The sequence below is a fragment of the Notolepis coatsorum genome (assembly GCF_963971535.1).
Source record: "Notolepis coatsorum genome assembly, chromosome: 4".
In the NCBI taxonomy this organism is placed as follows: Eukaryota; Metazoa; Chordata; class Actinopteri; order Aulopiformes; family Paralepididae; genus Notolepis; species Notolepis coatsorum.
The window spans coordinates 84,375,592-84,397,980 of record NC_140168.1 but is presented as its reverse complement, the minus strand read 5'-3'; the positions used below and the strand labels follow the sequence as shown (position 1 = coordinate 84,397,980).

The window sequence follows — 22,389 nt, the reverse complement described above, 5'->3', positions numbered from 1 at the left end:
AGATTCGATGGCACAAGCTTCGAACATTTAAAAAAAAATCCTCCATTTCATGAAACGAAAGTAAGCGCGCCTTCCCGCCTCCATTCCATGAAACGAAAGTAAGCGGCGCCTCGACTCCACCTCTCTAGAACAAGCACGTGGAGATTATCTGTGTTGAAAACAACAAGTACATGTGCGGCAGACATGTCGACGAAGAAGTCATCAGACGTGTGGTTACACTTTAAAATATGCAAAGACAATGCCCAAAAAGCCGAGTGCCAGATATGCCAGAAGAAATTGGCATATCACAACTCTACAACAGCTTTGTCAAATCACCTAAAAAACATAAATATGCTTGTTAATTAATTAATAAGGCTATGCCTATGCTGCTATGACTAATGTGTTACCAAGTTGGCTAATTTAATTGTAATAAATATAATCTGCTTTTGTAGGTGCATTCTCTGAAAAAAACGGATGCTTCGACGTCAGGCTCAGCCGACACCTCACGACAAACAACAATTGGTGATCATATGCTGATTAAGAAGCTTACGGAAAGCAGAAAGAAAGCCATAAGCAATGCTTTAGTTTCGTTTATTGCAGAAGACATGAGACCTATAAATATCGTGGCAGGGAATGGGTTTAAACGCCTAATCAAAACACTGGAGCCAGCATATACTTTGCCGACACGAGAGGCTATCTCCTATGCGCTTACAGACCAGCACAGATGCATACGGGATGCAGTGCGCAGCGACATGGAGAAGTGCTCTGCCATTAGTTTCACCACGGATATATGGACCAGTCTACAGATGGAAGCGTACATGACGGTGACGGCTCATATGATAAACAATGACTGGGGAATGCGGAGCTGCGTGTTAGAGACCAAGTCAATGGAGGAGAGTCACACAGCTCGAAATATTGCACAGAGACTGGGAGAGGCGGTCGATGCATATGCTATACCTGCAGAGAAAAGAGTCGCGGTTGTGCACAACAATGCCGCTAATATGATTCTGTACACTGATTTGCTGGAGGAGGATGAGGCGTGGGGGACTGTCAGGGGAGTGTGCTGTGCTGGACACACACTTCAGCTTTGCATTAATGCAGCGCTAAAACACGACCCAGTACACCGTGCCGTGGCTGCTGGAAGGAGACTTGTGGGGCACTTTAAGAAAAGTGTGAAAGCAACTGCAGCATTAAAAGAAAAACAGAACATACAACAAGTCCCAGGCCACAAACTCATTCAAGACGTCGCAACATGCTGGAACTCGACGTGTTTTATGCTAGAGCGTCTACTTGAACAACGGTGGCCCATTTAAGCTGTCCTGTCTGACCCAATCGTCACCAAAAGAGCTGACCGAACACTGGACCTGACAACAGCCCAGTGGGTCATCGCAGAGGAAACTGTTGCCATGCTTAAGCCCTTCATCACTCTGACTGAACTCTTGTCAAAAGAAGAAAATGTGTCCTTGTCTGCAGTAGCGCCAATGCTGTCAAATCTGAAAAGAAGACACCTGCAAGATGACGACAATGACAGTCCCACCACAAAAGCTCTGAAAGGCAGTCTGGTGTACGAAATTGATAGGAGGTGGAAACTTTCAGCCGCGACTGAAGCTACTGTCCTCAGCGCAGTCACTGACCCCCGCTTCAAGCAACTAAGCTGGCTATCCGACGAGGAAAAAGAACATGTGTACGCGGAGGTGATTACGTTGGCTGAGCGCCTGGCACCGCCACCACCACCACCACCACCAACTGACGATGACGGGGATGAAGGAGGCAGTGAGTCGCCTCCAGCGGAAAAGAGGCGTAGAACGGACAGAGAGAGAATGCGACCTCCTTCTGTCTATGGATGAAGATGCAGCACCCCGTGGAGAAGTGATCATCACTGCAAAGAGTGAACTGGATGACTTTTTAAAAGACAGAACCAAAACGGATAAAGGTGGACCGCTGGGCTGGTGGAGAATAAATGCGCACCGTTATCCTAAACTGGCAACTGTAGCCAAGCGTCTTCTTTCCATCCCTGCCACTTCAACCCCTTCAGAGCGCATCTTTTCGAAAGCTGGATTTATTGTAAATAAATCAAGAAGTTCTATGTTGCCAAAGAATGTGGACACATTGGTCTTTTTGGCACACAACCTAAACTTTCAGGTTGAGGATAAACCGTGGGTAGCAGCACTATCCTTTATAGGCCAATCAAAGCTCAGGTATTGTAGGCTTCAATTCATTGTTTCCTTTTGTTAAACCTCAAATGACGGCTTAGAATTTATTTTTGTTCAATTTAACTAAGTTGCCGTTCGTTTAAGATATTTTCATATTCGTCTACACCAGGGGTCAGGAACCTTTTTGACTGGGAGAGCCATAAAAGCCAAATATTTCTAAATATATTTCATTGAGAGCCATATAGTATTTTTAACGTATAATAAATTAAATATGTCTTACTTTTAATGCGACTTCTGGTGCTGCATGGTTTTGCTGATGGCCTTGTAATCTGGTTCATACGTGGTGAGGTTGAGCTTCATGCAGGCGTTGAGGCTTCCATCAGTTAAACGTGAGCGTAGGTTGGTCTTAATGTTCCTCATATGCGAGAATGACTGCCCACATGCATATGTAGAGCCAAACATGGTCAATACGGCAATACTCACGCTGCATTGTGTGGTATGTCACAGGAAGCTCGTTTTAAGTTTTAAGAATCAGCTGGTCTTCAGGTTGAAGATTTTTTATTTCTGTCCACTTGTGTTCCCTCGCCAGCTCTGCTCGCTATATCTTCAGCTACAGATAGTACTATTAGCTGTATCTTCAAAACTAATTTCTGTTTACTTTAAAATGACAGTATTATTAAGAAATATCACAAGTATTAAACATTTTTTTTTTTTTTTTTTTTTTTTTTTTTTACTAAAAGAAAATTCTGGGAGCCATATGCTGTCACCAGAAGAGCCATATATGGCTCGCGAGCCATAGGTTCCCGACCCCTGGTCTACACTGACAGATTGTGTGTAGTAGCCTAATTGTGTGTGTAATAATTTTTATTAAGCCTCAAATGAAGGCATAGGCCTACAATTTAATTTATTTTAAGGAAAGCGAAGCAATGCCATTTGTTTAAGACGAGGTCGGACTCGGCCGTGTATTAGCCTAATTGTGTGTAATACTTTGTTTTTATTAAGTCTCAAATAATAATAATAATAATAATAATAACTTCGTTTTATATTTGTTTATGCCATTTGTTTAAGACGAGGTCGGACTCGGCCGTGTAGTAGCCTAATTCTGTGTGTAATACTTTTTATTAAGCCTCAAATGAAGGCATAGGCTTACAATTTAAGTTATTTTATTTGTTTATGCCATTTGTTTAAGACGTGTAGTAGCCTAATTGTGTGTGTAATACTTTTTTATTAAGCCTCAAATGAAGGCATAGGCCTACAATTTAATTTATTTTATTTGTTTATGCCATTTGTTTAAGACGAGGTCGGACTCGGCCATGTAGTAGCCTAATTGTGTGTGTAATACTTTTTATTAAGCCTCAAATGCAGGCATAGGCATACAATTTAATTTATTTTATTTGTTTATGTTAAGGAAAGCGAAGCAATGCTGTTTGTTATTTAAGACTACGTCGGACAGATGTGTGTTCATTGTGCTTTTAAAGTGTCCCGACCCATATAAAAAGATGTCTTAATAAAACGTGCTTAATTAAGTCGAATTCTGCCTTTGTCTCTATCAACTACATATAAATATTTATATAATTGTTTGCTTGATATACGAAGGTTGCAACATAATTATGTTTATAAAAAAAATATATATATATATATATTATAATTAATTAATTTTTATTTTTTTTGTCGAAGCTTCGAATTAAAATCGAAGCTCGGCCCCGAAGCTTCGATTACCAAAAAAAGCTTCGAAGGTCAGCCCTAGTGTGTACTGACAATAATTTGCATTAAACAAATGGATGGGTGCACCATATTTAGCTAGAAGCCATCATTTCCATCTATAGTCCTATGTACTGTAACGTTACATAGCTGTTTACGTTTATTTAGTTTATAAAGGACAGTGTGTAATGACAATCGTTTGCATTAAACAAATGGATGGGTGCACTAGATTTAGCTAGAAGCTATCATTTCCATCTATAGTCCTATGTACTGTAACGTTAGATAGCTATTTAATCACAATAGTGTTGCACGTGTTTTTGCGGGTCCAGTACGTCAACAGAATTTGCAAAACACCTTATCGCCGGAGGCATAAAAGTCATTAGGATACTGCTCTGCTCTGAATTTAGGGCTTATTGCGGAATTTCTTAGCTTCTTGACGATGTTAACATCAAAGCAGCCAGACGGCAGATGCTTGGACACTGCTGTGTTGTGTGTAACACACAGCGGTCCCCGCCTCCCCGGTCATGTTTGCTTTGCAACAAACGTTTCACCCAAAAACGGAATTTCAGTCCAGATTAGGCCAAATTCTGCAATATTCCACGTTTTGCAGTCGATTCCATTTTTATTGGTCAATTCCGTGATTCCGTCCGCGATTCCGTGAACGCGGATTTCATATGACTCTACGTGAACGCTGGCAGGTGGGATGAAAAACGTCACAGAAATCGCTAATTGGGAGTAGGGCTGCACGATTAATCGTTTTTTTAATCAAAATCGTGATTTGGAATGACGCAATTATCAAATCGCCAAGCCTGCAATTAAAAAAAATATATAATTTTTTTTTAAACCAGGAAGTCCCATTGAGATACAAGATCTCCTTTGCAAGGTAGACCTGGCCAAGATGACAGCAATAACATTTGCAATACATCACACAGCAATACAATGTGCGATACATCACACAAGAACATAATAAATGTGCATGTATACAATACATCACATGTAAACACAAAGCAGAATAGTCTACATGATAGTAAAAGTGTATAATACAGGGTAATACAGTAATTTTGCAGTTGGGACCCGACTACAGAAAGCAGCAACATTCTTCTTGTAAAAAAAATAAAAAATATGTTATAATCGCATCGCAAATCGCAATCGCAATATCTGTCAGAATAATCGCAATTAGATTATTTCCCAAAATCGTGCAGCCCTAGTTGGGAGCATCAGTTCTTTAGGACCGACGTGAACGTGGCAAAATGACAAGAACTACAAGTAAGATGTGATGCACTACAAGAACTACAAGTACGATGTGATATACTGTTCCTCTATAAAATGTTAGATAGATGCTTGAATAACAATTTAACTGATGTTTTCTAACTTATTCCACATGTATCGTCTACAATAATTCGGCCTCTCCCTGCACTGTTTATCATCTCATTTCTTGTAATTCTTGTGTATTTTTTAAACTGTGCAAAAACTGAAACTGAAAATCCAAACCTTGCAAGAACGATAAGTGTTGAGAAGAACACTCTCCTCTCAGATATACTAAAGTTACTAAACCATCTGTGAGAAAACCTCAGGCTCTAAATAAATTACAATCGTTTTGCAATGGGAGTTTCCCCATTCAAAAAATAAAATAAAATAAACATACCTGGGATTTCTCAGTCTTCTTGGCTTGGAACTCTTTGAGGAGGGAGCAGAGCTTGTTCTTCAGGAAGTCGGCCTCTTCCGCGTTCTCAATGTTAATGTCATTCTAGGAGAAAACAAAGCGGAAACAAAGAGCAAAGTGTCTGAAAAGAAGTAGCTAGTGTTAGATCCTGATCAATCTGGCCAGTATCACGTCCTCTTGTGTTATCCTCTCTCCGTCCAATTCCTCTGCGTTGTGTACTTTTAATGGTCCTGACGTCCCCTATACTGGCTGATAAGATCCTTATCTCTCCCCGTTAGTACAATCCGCAAACCATAATAATTCTCCACCTCCGTAAGAATCAGACACTTCGACAATGTGAAATACCTTACAAGGAAAAGCGTGGTTTTATTTGATAAACCTCAGCTCAGATGTTAACAGATTGTATTGTCCTTGAAGAGTCTATTCTAATGATCTTTCGGTGTGTTCGTCTATCGTCCTTTTGTTATTCACATACATTGAAAAAGCACCCCAAATCCTTCACTAGTATCACATTTGAACCTTCATTTGACTATTATTTCATTCACTAGAAGTAAGACCAGTGAGAGAACGTATAATTATTCTGGGTAATAGGTTTCACTCTCCACCGTTATCTCCCCACCTACAGTATAGATGCATTAGACAATTATGTACTAAATCATATCAAAACAACAAGTGCACTCAGCACCATCCTTTTTTATGTAAGGAGTTCTTAAAACGTGTGCCTACTATGTAGGGTATTTGTATTTATCGTTTTCCGCAATGTATTGGATATGATGTATTGTGTTTTTCATTGTAACACACAAATCCCACCAGGCTCAGGCACTCGCAGGTTTCGTGCGAGAACAGCATGCATGGCCATCCACACGAGTCCGACTTCAGAGCGGGCAAACGCACACGGAGGAAAGCACATTTACATTGGAACAGCTGTAAATGCCTAGTCTATATGCAAAGTCAGTCGCTGTTTGAAGATTTTTTTTTTAAGATTTCCAGTTCCAGTGTTCTATTGTCCATTTTGCATGTACTGTATAACCAGTTATTATATAATTAATTAGAATGTTAGAATCAATTTTAGAATGATGAAATCAGTGTGACTGTACTCCTGAAAAAGTATAGTATGGTTTATTTGTATTGGGAAAGATACAGACACATTAGCTGGTTGAACAACATCTATATGTGTGGTAATAATGCAGATATTGAGTGTAATTCTGTGAAAATGCGGAACCAAAGCGATTAAATTCGCTTCCCGCCCGCGAGTCGCGCGGCCGGTGTGATCAGCTACCTGTTACCATGGGAGCGAAAGTGAAACTCTGATCGCCCGCCTGCTTCATGTCTTGCGCCCGCGCCTGGTGGGTTTTGTGCGTAAGGTGGGAGGAGGTAAGATGGAGGGGGGAGGGAGAGAAGGTGGAGGGCTTTCTATGACTGTATTCTTGTATTCTTTGTACCTTGTACTGTATATGACCATATGACCGCTTTGTACCTATTAGTTTACCGTTGACTACAGATGGAAATTAGCTTCTTGCTAAATCTGGTGCACCCATCTTGTTGTTAATTACTAATTATTAATGTCCTTTTCATAAACTAAACAATCCTCCGTGATGGGGGTCTCTTGAGATGAGATCGTCTCAGGTGGGGTAACCAGGGAAAGAATCTTAGTGTTTCCCCACTGATGAAGTTATTTGTGGTGATAGCGTGTGTGATATGCAATCAGTGAAAGAGACAACACAGATGCCACATGGAGCACTAACATGTTATTATGTCAACACAGACGCCACTAGGAGCATTAACATGTTATTATGTCAACGGACGCCACTAGGAGCACTAACATGTTATTATGTCAACGCAGACGCCACTAGGAACACTAACATGTTATTATGTCAACGCAGACGCCACTAGGAGCACTAACATGTTATTATGTCAACACAGACGCCACTAGGAGCACTAACATGTTATTATGTCAACACAGACGCCACTAGGAACACTAACATGTTATTATGTCAACACAGACGCCACTAGGAGCACTAACATGTTATTATGTCAACACAGACGCCACTAGGAACACTAACATGTTATTATGTCAACGCAGACGCCACTAGGAGCACTAACATGTTATTATGTCAATGCAGACGCCACTAGGAACACTAACATGTTATTATGTCAACGCAGACGCCACTAGGAGCACTAACATGTTATTATGTCAACGCAGACGCCACGAGGAGCACTAACATATTATGTCAACGCAGACGCCACTAGGAGCACTAACATGTTATTATGTGGACATTTTCAGTTCACCCAGCTTTGAGTTGAATGGAATAAGCCACCTCCTCTCGTTTATGACCCGTCATTTAAACAGGTTTATTATCTCAGATGTCAATGCAATTTGTTGCATTGTTAACTAGCTAACGTTTGATATACATTTCCTCAGATAGCTGGTATATTTAGAATTGAAATACAGGCTTCAATAGAACTGTGAAGGATTTCATTGGTTCTCATTATGGTTATAACAGAAGTACGTAGGTAAAACACATTAACACATTGAGTGCCACGCCCCTTCCGGGAAGTGACCTGGCCTTGCCGTCCATTAACCCCATGTAAACGTAGTTGTAGTTTGTAGAGCTAAACCTATATTTTATAGTATAGCTATGGGTCTAATAACGTCGTCGAGTGTCAGTGAGTTGCTTCCAGTCAATGTGCAAAAAACTGATTATTTTTTCATCCGTACATTTCCGTTTTATACCGTTTTGAATATGAATATAGTGTGGGTGCTTCTGAGTAATTCCAGTGAAAAGATGCGAAAACAGCATTTTTGTGTAATTCAATAAACACGTTGTAATTTTTCACCTGATTATCGGATCTTCCTGAAATCATCATTATTATCCTTCCTCGTGCAAGCATGCAATGTGGTTTAGACCGGCGCCCCCCCCCCCTGCACCCAACGGCAAACAGCCACACACATAAAACACAGATAGCTTCAATCGCGGTAGAAATAAATATCAGATCAACGCAAACGTTCATATAGTGTCCTTACCTGGTATCTGATGTAATGCAAAAAAAAGAATCCAATTATCTGATCGCCATTCCAGTTATACACAGCGATCCTGTCTCAGACGTTGTTGGGCATTGCTCATCAATGGGCGGGCGGGGTCAGTTATCCAAACCATCCCTAAAAGCGTGCGTTTTGCTGGAGTGTTTAGGACCCGCCCCCACGCTGCAGCTCGGTAGAGAAAAGAAACTAACCAGTTTCTTTTTTTTTGGTCTTTTCCCCCCTCCATTTTCCTCCGATTTTCTCCCCATCCCAATGTTAGTCGTATGCCAATTCCCAGTCCCTTCCTGGTCGCTGCGCTTTACCCCCTACAGTCAGATCATATGGGAGAGTGGAGGCTACCACGTGCTTCCTCCGACACACGTCCAGCCAATCACCGCTTCTTTTCACCTGGCAGCGCGGATTCTCACTGAGAGGGCGTAGCGTGTGGGAGGACCACACTATCCCCCTCACGTCCAATCCGCGCTTAGCAGGCGCCCCGACCGAACTGTAGGAGTCGCTGTTTACAACGACCCGGACCCACCCCGCCAGCCTCTCCCACCCTCTGATACAGCCAATCGTATCAGTGCAGACGGCCAGCCAAGCTGGTGACAACCCCGGAGCTGTGAGCTGGATTCGAACAGGCAAATCCAACTCAGCTCCGGGGCTGGTGACGAACGCAATCTCCGCTCGACCACCTAACCGCCCTGAAACTAACCAGTTTCTAATGGGGTGCAATAATCGCCGAAGGCATTAGAGGGCGGTATAAGACCGTCTGCCAGCTCAGACACACTCAGAACAGTATGCACAAGGTGCCCCGCTGAATTATGAATGGCAATAGCGATTAAAAGAAATACCGTGAGAAAAACGTATATCTACGTTTCCGGCACTCAAAACGATTGGGCGACAGAAATGTAGTTGTATTTTCTGAAAATCCGCCTAAGAATACATACCTAAGTAAATGGAATATTGCTCCACTTCTACAAGTACCATTTGCATATTCTTGGTATCTAGGGACATCTATGGACCTCAGTGAATGTATTCCCAGTGTCAGAAATATTGTGTCTATTACTAGGCTTGCTTAAATTGTGACGAAAGGAGAATATGAATTATGATTTTTCTTTGCATCTTTGACAGTGAATAACAACATGCTAGTAATAATGACCAAACATTAAAAACTGCCACTGAACTCGTACATTTTGTGGTATATTATCCCGAATAATAAGAGTTATTAAAATAATTCATACAGAACTATGAACCTTTAACCCCATAGATCCATTCAGGAAGTGTAGTTTTGAAAAATGTCAACGCAGATCCAGAGCTCTTGGATGTCCGCTACAAAATTGCCACAAAAAACTACAATTCCCATGATTCAAGGTTTTCCAAAATGGTCGCCTCTCGCGAAATACACATCGAGAAGGAAAATCTATCTAATAACACTTTAACCTATTCCTAAACTAACGTATTGATGATAATACACATTATAAATGTTGTTGTGACATGGTTATGATGTTTATACTTGAATACGTTTGAAAATAAAATAGCTACTTTTATAGAACAGTGTGGAGATATTGATTTATGACACGATGCCATTTCGGGACCGGGACCGGTCCTGTCGGGTGGAAGAGGTTAAGGCAAAGTGGGGTTTACCTCTCTCCTACATCAGTATTAGACTGATGACACACTGAGACATTTCTGTGTAGAACCAAGGGCCTGAGGGAGATATGGGCAAGAGCAGTTGCTAGGGTGACGAGATAGGAGCTTGGCAGCCAAGGTCAGCCACATAAGAGAGCCTTCGCTTTGTAGCGCATCTCGGGGAAGAACAACATTCTGTTAAGAGATAGCCGGGAGGGCCGTAGCAGCGTCTCTTTGGGTCAGAGGTGACGAGCGGCTGCCGTCGCTTAGTAACAAGACAGTTAGATTCAAGAGAAACATCGCGTGCGAGAGAGAGAGCCATTGCTACTTTGAGCCGTTAGTTCTTCCGGTAGGGAGCAGAAGAGTTTTTGAAAGAGAGGGAGACAGACTGACATCGAACAGAGAGCTCCAGCCTCTTCGGAGGCTAGACTGGGGGAGGGGGAAGCCACGAAGAGATAGGCAGCAGAACCACAGAGCGGGTATCGAGAGATAGAATCTATTAATCTAGTTTCTTATACCTCTAAAAGACTTTCAATTCGTTTTATGCTGTACGAGAACCTTGGTTTATACAAAATAAACATCCTCCTTTCTGATATGAGACGACGATTCCAGTACCTTTTTGTCCGGATGCATTAACGGGGACAGTGTTACAGCCATGTAAGAGCGTGGGAGGACAGAATTCCACCGAACAATTGCCTCACAAACAACAACCAAACACAACGCAGAGACTTCACGGAAGGTGATAAGAATCAACGAGGAGGCTGTAAACACGATTATCCAACACTGGCACCAAAGTCCGGCACCAAGCAGAACATACCGTGACCATGCATTGTGCACCCATTGGTTCATAAGCTTACCAATACATCCATGACATTCGCAGAATTTGAACTCCTCACAGGGGAGCCCCCTCCCGGGTAGCTTTCAGCTTGGTAGGGGCCCTGAGGGAGAGTTAGCCAGAGATAAGGAAGAAACGTTAAGATGAGACAGAGCGGGGGAAGCAAACAGGCTGGATAAGCTGGTCAGGAAGGCCAGTAACATGGTTGGGGTGGAGCTGGACTCTCTAGCGATGGTGGCGGAGAGGAGGAGCCTAAGCTCCAGGCCATCAGGGAAACCCCCCCACCCACTATACACAGACTTGGCTGACAGGAAGAGCATGTTCAGTGCTAGACTAACACTTCCTAAATGTAGCACTGAATGGCACAGGAAGTCCTTCATTCCGACAGAAATCAGACTTTACAATGCATCAATGTGCCTCACTGCATCACTGAGCACAGGGTGACAGTTACCATCTTCCTGGACTTTTAAAACACTGTTCAATATTACACTTACTGAAGACTTCTGTAGACTTCTGTATATTTTTACTGTATATTTCTTATTGTATATTTTATACTAGAATGTATACATAACATACGAAATGTGAATCCAGGTCCATACTCTTATTATTATCATCTTATTCTTAGGCCTATTCTATTCTTAGGCAATTTGTTTTGTTATTCTTATTTGTGACTTTGTTCTGTCTAAATGTTTACCGTGAGCGATTTGTAGCGTCAAATTTCCCTCGGGATGATTAAAGTATTTCTATTCTATATGATTCACTCCGCCTCTTGTTATCTCAATGTCATGGCAACGAGAGTGGCAGCTCAAAGTCTGTTCCCAGTGTATGGATGCTAAAAGGGTCCCTTTACCTAGGGCTGGGCGATATGGCCTAAAAATAAAATCCCAGATAATATTTTTTTTAAATCCGATTTACGATTTTAATCGATTTTTCTCTCCTGAAAACTAGAAACGCCAAGGAAATCATTCAAATAACCTTTGTTTTTATTTGACACAAATTATCAAACCAAGATGAATGTCCCTATTGGGATTGAAGTGAAAACCTAACTTTCACCAATCTTCACTTATAAAAGGTTACTCTTGATCAAACAAAGATGAATGTCCCTATTGGGATTAATATTGCAATAACTTGCTTTTTCACCAAACTTCACTTAAAACAAATAAAAGGTGCCTCTTGATCATCAAACAAGAATGAATTTCCCTATTGGGATTAATAAAGTGCAAATCTAACTTTCACCAAACATCACTTTTTGTAAAATAAAAGGTGACTTTAAAAAGTTTTTATTTTCTTTATTTTTTTTTTTATAATCGATTTTAATTTTTCTAAATAGTCCTAAATCATTAATCCGAATTAATCGATAATATTGATTAATCGCCCAGCCCTACCTTGACCAAGGTACTAGCATTACAACTGGAGTTGGCCCCCAGGCGCCGCACTGTGTGGCTGCCAACTGATCCTAAATAGTTAGGATGGGTCAAATGCAGAGGGTGAATTTCCCCAACGGAATTAATAAAGGTTCAAATTAACTGAACTTTATGTCCTTACATAACTGGTTAGACTATTATTACACTCTGCTGTATTTTCCATGAGAGGGATTCCAGGAACATTCTGGATGAAAAGCACTCCACTAGGTAAAGGTAACAGAACGCACAGACTAGTTGGCAGACCAGTTTCATCCGGACTGTTAAATCTTCTCACATGCGTCCCCAAAGACGTCATTATCGTTTACCAACAGTAAAAGGGTCTATAAAAACATGTAGTCTAGTAGTAACAAGTGTGGATTTGACTCATGGTTGGTTACCTGTGATTGGGCATAAGGCCCTGGTCTCCGTGGTCCTGGGACTTCTGGTCTCTGTGGTCCATGACTGGGTCTAGGAGGACGGGTTAATATTAAAGTAGGAAACAAAGATATGGAAAAGCACAACATGAAACTAAGGCAGAACCAGGCACGGTGGCAATAGGATTCAATAGCCAAAGCAGTTGTTCGTATAGGAAAGAACACAGGTTGACCCAACTATCAAAGCGGCTGGTAAAACTGACTAGAGTTTCCAGCCACATCCAGAGTTTTAAGGCATTTGGCTGACGGCTAAATCAGTTTCTGCAGTTCATTTCAAGCCCTGCAGAGAAGTAATGTACGAACACTTCGAGCATTCAGTGAAATAACACAGAACTCAGTGAAATAACACATGCAGTCAGTGGAATCAAGTAAAGAAACCCATATCCAAGATGGTGACTCCAAAACCAAAACCATGAAATTTGTCATCTCTCTGATCAAACGGCTAAGCTAGTACTTACATCCCCTGAACGACATCCATCTCCTCCTTTGTGGCATCAGTGAAGCGACTCTTCCTTCTTCTTTTTCCGTGGTCTTCTTCGGATTCTGACCTTTCCAGGAAGCGTTTGAATGGCTCTGGGATCTCAGAAATCGCTTGGGCGCTCCCTGGTGGTCTATTGGAGGGAGGCGGTCCTCTGAACCAGGGCCCAGGGCTTCCCTCTGGCCCCTCCTGGTGAGGTCCTCTCCTCTCCTGGCGGAAGGCTCTCACCATTTCAAGCAGATCGTCTTTGATGTACAAGTTGTTACTCTGGGTCTCTGGGTCGCCGGCTCCCTGCCTGCCCGCCCCGTTAGCATGTCGGGTTGGATCCCTATCCAGGGACCACCCGCGTGGCTCAGCCTCCGGGTAACCCGGCCCAAGTGGTTGGTCCTGCTGAGGGTAAGCCCTGCGCTGTGCGTCGTCCCCGGGGTAGCATCCTCGGCGTGCATCTGCAGAGTCCGCGGGAGCTGCTCTTTGCCTGGAGCGTTCCTCCGGGGCACCACTGCCGTGGGAATAATCTATGGAGATTCTCCTCTGTTCCTCTTCGGGATAGGCTCGCTCGTGAGGCGGCTCACGTGGATAGACCTGCTCGGGGTGTTCTGGCGGGTAAGGGTGATGATCGCGCTCTGCGTACGTGGGACCACGGCGGTCGTCCATGGGACCGGGTCTCCCGCGAGGCTCGGCGGCCTCAGAGGAACCGACATGCCTGCGATTTACCTCGTCAGAGTAGAACTGCTTTAGGGGATCGTTCGCCTGGTAAGCCCTCCTACCTTCTTCGGGGGAGGTAGGTCCAGGCACCATCTCCCCTCTATAGCCAGGCCTCGGAACGCCACCAGTCTCCTGGAAACCTCTATTCATATCCTCTAGTCTGTCCAGGTCCCTTTCGTTGTTCCCTTTTCTCTGCCGAGGATGTGTTTCTCTCCTCAGGTCCGCCATCATGTAAGGGTCATCATGACGGAAGTAGGGCTGATACGAGTCATCGATATCCATATCCATATCCATATTGTGGGGGGGGATTTGGTCTGAATGAAACTCTTTCCCCTGCAGAACTGAAGAAAAAAGAGTTTGCATTTAGTTTTAGTCCCAATGGGCTCATTTAATCCATCTTAATTTTAACTAGGGATGGACCGAAATTTCGGCCACCGAAGGTTTTCGGCCGAAAATGACCAAAAATGGCCTTTCGGCTTTTGGCCGAAAGAGTTTTTTCACCGAAAATATATCACCGAAATAGAAACAACCTGTAACCTAACGCGTGTTGTTGTGATGATGTCATCAAAACGTGGCTTCAGTCATTACATGCGTGCTGTTTCTATGTGTCGCGCTGTTTCTATGTAAACTCAGCGCGCAACGCGTCCAATAAATGCGTCTTTAACATGCTTTATATCCTTATTTACTATATGCCCGTCGCGGTTAACTTAAAGGATAACGCCAACATTTTGGGAAATTAGCTTATTTAACATCTTCCCTGGAGTTAGACAAGAAGATACATACCTTTTTTGTCTCTGTGCGTGCATTTAGCTTTGGGAACAGACGCTCCGTTAGCATAGCTTAGCTTCATCACTGGAAGTGAGTAGGGGCCGGAGCCCGACGTTCCCTTACTGTGTATAGTTTGATTGATTGATTGAAAAGTTTATTAACAGATTGCAGAATACACTCCAAATACAACTCCAAAACGTTCATGTAAACATGTTGTGACCTGTGTATTCACCACATGGAGAAATAAAAAATAATTGAATTAGACAATTACGTTTTATAAGCAAATATACTTGCCCAACCACTACTGTATGAGCGCAGCCAGTGATTTCAACGTGACGGCGTGTTTGTTTACATTCTCATTCATTCAAAAGATCCGAATCGATTGAAGTTTATAGATACCATGACTTGAAATCCTCTTACCTTGACGATTAAAAGCCTCCCCAATTTAGAAAACAGTAATCCAATGGCTGGTATTGATAATATACTACTAACGCTCGGAGCTAACCAGCAACCGGACAATCAAGCAGATAACGAGAGCAATGACTTCCTTTCTGGGGGGTTTCAAAATAAAAGAGCGACGTCTATAGCAGCGGAAAACGTTTATTTTGTACATTATCTAACGTTAACACGAACCTAAACTAACGTTACAACTAACCTAAAGTTAGTTTAGGTTCGTGTTAACGTTAGATAATGTACAAAATAAACGTTTTCCGCTGCTATAGACGTCGCTCTTTTATTTTGAAACCCCCCAGAAAGGAAGTCATTGCTCTCGTTATCTGCTTGATTGTCCGGTTGCTGGTTAGCTCCGAGCGTTAGTAGTATATTATCAATACCAGCCATTGGATTACTGTTTTCTAAATTGGGGAGGCTTTTAATCGTCAAGGTAAGAGGATTTCAAGTCATGGTATCTATAAACTTCAATCGGTTCGGATCTTTTGAATGAATGAGAATGTAAACAAACACGCCGTCACGTTGAAATCACTGGCTGCGCTCATACAGTAGTGGTTGGGCAAGTATATTTGCTTATAAAACGTAATTGTCTAATTCAATTATTTTTTATTTCTCCACGTGGTGAATACACAGGTCACAACATGTTTACATGAACGTTTTGGAGTTGTATTTGGAGTGTATTCTGCAATCTGTTAATAAACTTTTCAATCAATCAAACTATACACAGTAAGGGAATGTCGGGCTCCGGCCCCTACTCACTTCCAGTGATGAAGCTAAGCTATGCTAACGGAGCGTCTGTTCCCAAAGCTAAATGCACGCACAGAGACAAAAAAGGTATGTATCTTCTTGTCTAACTCCAGGGAAGATGTTAAATAAGCTAATTTCCCAAAATGTTGGCGTTATCCTTTAAGAGGGGGGGATTGTGTTTCTCACATTGACGCTGTCTGTCGTTGATAATATAATCTGAAGAGCATTATTATTATTATCATTCTCGAGAATACACGTTGCGTGTCTACTGTGCCAAAGTCAAGAGAGCACATTCATCTGCGGACTAGAAAGGTGCGCTCAGTAGAACACAGATGTCCGCCACTTGACTTGGAATTAATGTACTGTATGCATTCAGAAGTGCTGAATAAATGTTTTATGGACCCATAAGTGATTTATTATTTAAGTTAAGTTGCCATAATCAGATATTTTTCCATAATCAGGTAGCTGAACAACATTGGTAAAAAAAAAATTCTATTCTATGAATCATTTTCGGCCTTTCAGCATTCGGTTTTCGGCCAACTGTTTCCTATTTTCGGTATCGGTTTCGGCCAAGAATTTCCCATTCGGTGCATCCCTAATTTTAACAAATTTCGACCATTAGATTAGAAGACTATTCAAGTGATTAACACTTTAACTGCCGAGGTTAAATTCATGATATACCATCCCTTGCCAGCTCTATTTGTCTATGGAGAAGTTCCCCTTCTTTGCAGGGCTATAACTTTTTAAATTCTATTGCTAGATTGCCATTATTAGGGCCCATTCAATGTCGTATATGTATTGTTCAGGGTGTATGAACGTTAAACTTTTTCATTCACATATTCATACTAAAATATGGTCTAAAGTATAAGTATGTTTTCATCTCTTTCTGCAGCTTTCTCCAGAACATGATTTATAGCCCCAAATGCATTATATTGATGATGAAATACAGTTTGATAGCGATCTGTGCCAGATAATAAATTTCAACTGGATGTGGTTCTGGAAGTTACTACACGTCATCTGATGTTGACCGGATGGGCGAGGGGGCGTTTATAATTCCGTGGGCAACGTTATACCATTCATCTAATGTGGGTCATATGTTCATCATAGCAGTTTATATCGAACACGGTAATACTACACGCTAAAACTCACCCCAGTCTCCTCGGGCCGTTGGGCGATCAGCGTGGAGTAGACAGTTTTCCATTATGGGATGTTGAAATACCCGATCTATTTCCAGGTTGTATAATAGTATATACGTCCAAATCATGTTGTTTTTTTGAGTTATTTCCACCGATCGATGTTCACTGTGTGAAGACTGAGTCTCTCTAACATTAGCGAGTGCCCGGACCACATATGGAGTGAGTCCTGCCGGGTTAAAGGTTGACACCCGGTTTCGATCTGCCGATCGGCCACCAGATGGCGCTCTTGAACCGCTAGAGGATTGAGAGGAGATCAGAACTGTGTGTCAAGGCTGCAGAGGGGAAATATGATTCCGATCACAGATTTTTGAAATATTGATATCAAAGACGAGTTATGGCGTCCGCGGCAACTTGAGCATGGCGGGGAATGACGAGTTCCGGCGTTTTCGGCAGTTAAAGTGTTAATAACAAAACACGGTCCCAAGACGTTCAAACACCATCTTTTTGAGAAATTGGGAATAGCCTACTGATTAGGATTTGGTTCGCAGTGACGTGCAAGTCAATGACAATTGAAACAGTTCCTCTGAAAACGTAATACAAGTACAATACAAGCAGGTCTGGTCAAGTATTAATTGTTCTTAGTAAACTTTTTATCGTATTTCATTATTCCAAAAAGAAATTATAAAATAAATGTCTCCCCCCACAGAAATTAATAGCCAGGAATCATGCATTACCACGCTGAGGACCATGTTTTTGCAATCGATTTTCCTCAAAATTAATACCTAGCTAGTTTTTTTTAAATAATGAGTCGCAAACTTCAACTTGTCAAATTTACTTTCGATCCCAATACGTAACAGTTTGAGAAGAACTGCTCTAAGCATTGTCAAACTGATCCATAAAGTCCATTAACTATCTGTTCTTCAATGTTGTAAATGCTCTGTTTCTTCAGGGTAAAAACCATGTTACAACGGATATTATGGCTTCTACAAATAGAGCTGCTTTTTCACCAAAAGAGAAGGATAACCCTTTATTTGACATTCAGTTTGCCTGCTATTTATTAGGGATGGGCACGAGTAATCGTCGTTTCAACTGAACTCGAGTGGTTTTTTAAAGGAACTCTTTTTTTAAATGTGTATTATCAAGTACGTCCACCAAAAGTGCCAATTTTTGCGAACTTTATGTTGTGGCTAGCTAACTGTTAATGTTAGCCTTGAACGGCCCTTCTAAGGTTTCTCTCCTCCATGTTGATTTATTGTGATGTCTTTTCTTTTTATTTATTTTTTTGGCATTTTTATTGCTTTATTAGACAGTTTCAGAGAGGAAGTATGGGAGGAGAGAGATGGGGGGAGACATTCAGCAAAGGTCGCCGGGTCCGGGAGTCGAACCCGGGACGTTGCACTACAGTGCGTTACGTGGTGCGCCACCCTGGCACCCCAGTGATGTTTCTTCTCGAGTTGTTGACACATTCTGTGCCACGCCTCTTCCGGGAAATGGCTATGCGATGCCACCCATTAAACCAATGTAGTCCGTCACCTTGTTTGTAGAGCTATAACTATATATTCTATATTATAGCTATGGATACAATACTATAGTCATTTGACAGAGTTTCTTCCGGTCAAGATGCAAAAAAATAAAAAAATTCATCCATACGTTCCCGTTTTATACCATGGTGAATATGAGTGTTATTTCGGAATGATCCGGGCCAATTCCTGAGAGGCTGGTTATAAGCGGCAATGTGTATTATACCAAATCCATTCGTGTTTTGTCCCTACACACACTACAATTAAAAAATCAAATGCATATGATCGGTATTATGTTCCATCATGAATGCATGAAAGGGTGGGGGTGGGGGGGGTCGTTTTTCGATGCTTTGATCGTCACCAACGGAATACGTTATGGAGTAGCGTTACACACATATGCTCGGATCGCAATGAAAACATTATTGAATCAACGATCAACAATCAATTATTGGATTGATACCATATTCCAATTATCTGATCGCCATTCCAAGTATTGATGTTAGGGATGCACCGAATGGGAAATTCTTGGCCGAAACAGATACCGAAAATAGGAAACAGTTGGCCGAAAACCGAATGCCGAAAGGCAGAAAATGATTAATAGAAATATATATAATGTATTTTTTTTTGTTCAGCTACCTGATTATGACAAAAGACATGATTATGGCAAAACTTTACTTAAATAATATTAATAAAAATCAAGTGCATTTTCTTTTCTCCGTAGGATAACTACAACCAAGTGCATTCAGAACAAAGCCAAGGTGCTTTAAAACTGCATAAAGATCTGCACACACAAGAGGGAGAATAGCTTATAGCAGACTTAATGATGTTACTGTAGTGGCTACAGTAAGCATTTTATATAAAAGTACTCTGTATTTTTGTATGACAACTAATAAAGAAACTTTAACTACTGTCATAATTCACTGCGTTCTAGCCTACATGGAAGGACTTGTATTTACTACATCTCCCGTGACTGTTAGCGGGGGATGACGTAGTTTAAGAGAGACGAGTGAAAGAGGAACTGAAGCGTTGTTAGCTAGCTTAACGCTAACGTTAGTTACGGTTTTTAACCGCGACGGGGATATAGTAATGGCGAGGATATAAAGCATGTTAAAGACGCATTTATTGGACACGTTGCGCGCAGAGTTTACATAGAAACAGCGCGACTCCCAAGTCCCAAGAGGAGTCATCACAGGCTGCAGAACGCAGGACTGAAGAGCTCACGTTGTGCATGTAATGACTGAAGCCGCGTTTTGATTACGTCATCACAACAACACACGTTAGGTTACAGGTTGTTTATGTTCTTTGACATTCGGTGATATATTTTCGGTGAAAAAACTCTTTCGGCCGAAAAGCCGAAAGGCCATTTTTGGCCATTTTCGGCAGAGAAATTTCGGTGGCCGAATATTCGGTGCATCCCTAATTGATGTCCATCGTTTTTCACCAACATAATCCAACACAGAACACAGATTGGGAGTAATTTTTTGTTCTCAATCCGAGCATTAGAACCGCTACACTTGTCCGACAAAGAAAAGTCTGCCCGGACCTATATAATCGACGCACAGCCGAAGACACAGCGTTTCAAAGGATGTGCAATACCGGCCGCATCCTACCAGGCGGCGGTATTGGACTTTTGCAATCCCAGACTCATTCCCTATGGCTCCCTGGATGGAATAGGGTATTAACTAGTTCAGCACCAGAGGTCGCTGTGGGCGTATGGCCGTGTGTGCCAGCGCTGTAATGAATGGGGATACATGCCGGTGTTTGCAGTGCTAAAACTAGGGATGCACGATAATTATCGGGCCGATATCAGCAATTATGACGTCATCCCGATAAACCCGATAACGTTATTGATAGCTCCGATAATATATAATAAATTTTTTGGTTAAAATAAATCCGGTGTGGGTGGATTTGGATGAAGCGCGCTTGTTTTATTATAACCTCCTCCCGTTTTGCCAGTACTGTGGTACGACTGACAGCGTGTGGTTTAGGAACAGGGAGTTTTTCACAAATCCAGCGCTCCCTTTCTTGGCTGTGACGTAGTCACGTTACATTCGGAGGCAGACAGACGATCTGCCAATTACGTCCCACCGCGTGCACCCACCTCTTCTTCTTACCACCAATCAGAGGCTCTCGTTCGTTTATTTACCTCCGGATTGTCGGCCATTATTCTACTCGGAGCTCAGGCTAATAACGTTAGCTCCCCGCCAGCCACATTGACAAGTACCAGCGCTTATACATTACTGGCAAATGTCTTGTTGCACTTGTGGCAACGAGCGTTGTCAGCATCGACTTTAGTAAAATAGACCCAGACTTTTGAACGTTTCGTTCTGTCCGCCATGATGAGAGCAGAGCTGTCTGTACTCGGCAGCACCCGTGTGTGTGTGTGTGTGTGTGTGTGTGTGTGTGTGTGTGTGTGTGTGTGTGTGTGAGTGAGTGAGTGAGTGAGCACAGCACAGCCCGCTCCTCGCGCAGGCAGAGACACCGAGGCAGGAGAGATATAGAAAACGGCCAACAAGATTAGTTTGTGACGTTTAAATTCCTAAAAAAAAAATCCATCATTTCTCAAGTACCGATAGCAGTACCGATGACGTCGGAGCTTATAAATACTAAAAAAAAAAAAAAAAAAATGATCAAAAAGAAATATATATATACCTGTATATACACATTTAAAAAAAGATAATTATAATACAATAAATATCGGTTATCGATATCGGTTATCGGCTTGAGGAGCATAAAGTTATCGGTGTCAAAAATCAATATCGTGCATCCCTAGCTAAAACTATATTAAATATTATAGCTATGATATAATAATATATTCGATTGTCATTGAGTTTCTTACGGTCAAGATGCAAAAAACAGATAATTTTTTCATCCATACATTCCCGTTTTATACCGTGGTGAATATGAGTATAGTTTTAGAGTAATTCTGTGCAATCCCAGGAAACGCCGCTAAACAGCGTTTAGTGCATTTCACTAGGAACCATGCCATTCCTTGCTTGGATCAACAATCAATCTGTACACTACAGTACATTACAGACACGCTCCGATCGCTGGGAAGGAATGATTGGATCAACGCAAGATTGATAGCATATAGCCCTTACCTTGACTAGGATGTACTGTAAAAATAATATTCCAATTATTTGATCGTATTATTGAAGTATTGATGTCGATCATGTTGCCAAGATAATCCACCAAAGGACATGAACCGGCGGTGCTCGAGTCTCCCCAATCCATGTGTTATAAACGTTACTCATGCCCGACAAGGAAAACCCGGAACAGACTTTTTAGACCGACGGACAGGCTGAGACAGAGGGTTTCCAAGGATGTGCAATACCGGCCGCAAGGCGTTAGAAGGCGGTATTGGACGTTTGCGATCTCAGACCCATTCCCAATGATAACATCAGGCTGCCTCGATGGATTATGAATGGAAATATTGAATAAAAGAAATAACGATGAAAACCCGACTTTTCTCAGGTTTGGCGCCCAACTCAGGTCTGGCGTCCAATGTGTTAAAAATATATATAATAGGAACAATCCAGAAACGTGTTAACACGTGATTGGCACTCAACGGTCGGGTGTCAGAAAACGTGTAAATCAGTGAATGGCACTGAATGTTAGAAGAAGAAGACTTGTCCGGCCCATTGGAACATTAACTTAACTGATTGCAGGCTTGATTTGATTTGTGCTAACGTTACATGGACTAAATCTGTGATTCCATTGGCCATAGTCTACTGGCCAACCTCTTAGTCGAATATAATTTTTT

At 41.9% G+C, this 22,389-nt stretch overlaps 1 protein-coding gene across 2 annotated transcripts in view; it reads right to left on the bottom strand.

Moving 5' to 3' along the window:
* LOC311226332 (uncharacterized protein) overlaps nt 1–22,389 on the bottom strand; it is a 73,359-nt gene that overhangs the window by 14,567 nt on the left and 36,403 nt on the right. For both annotated transcript variants that reach the window (XM_084311751.1, XM_084311752.1), the window contains 4 exons: nt 13,281–14,346; nt 12,787–12,856; nt 11,008–11,088; nt 5,479–5,580 (listed from right to left, as the gene is read on the bottom strand). In XM_084311751.1, coding sequence (XP_084167877.1) covers nt 5,479–5,580; nt 11,008–11,088; nt 12,787–12,856; nt 13,281–14,346 — 1,319 coding nt within the window. The remainder of the gene's footprint in view (nt 1–5,478; nt 5,581–11,007; nt 11,089–12,786; nt 12,857–13,280; nt 14,347–22,389) is intronic.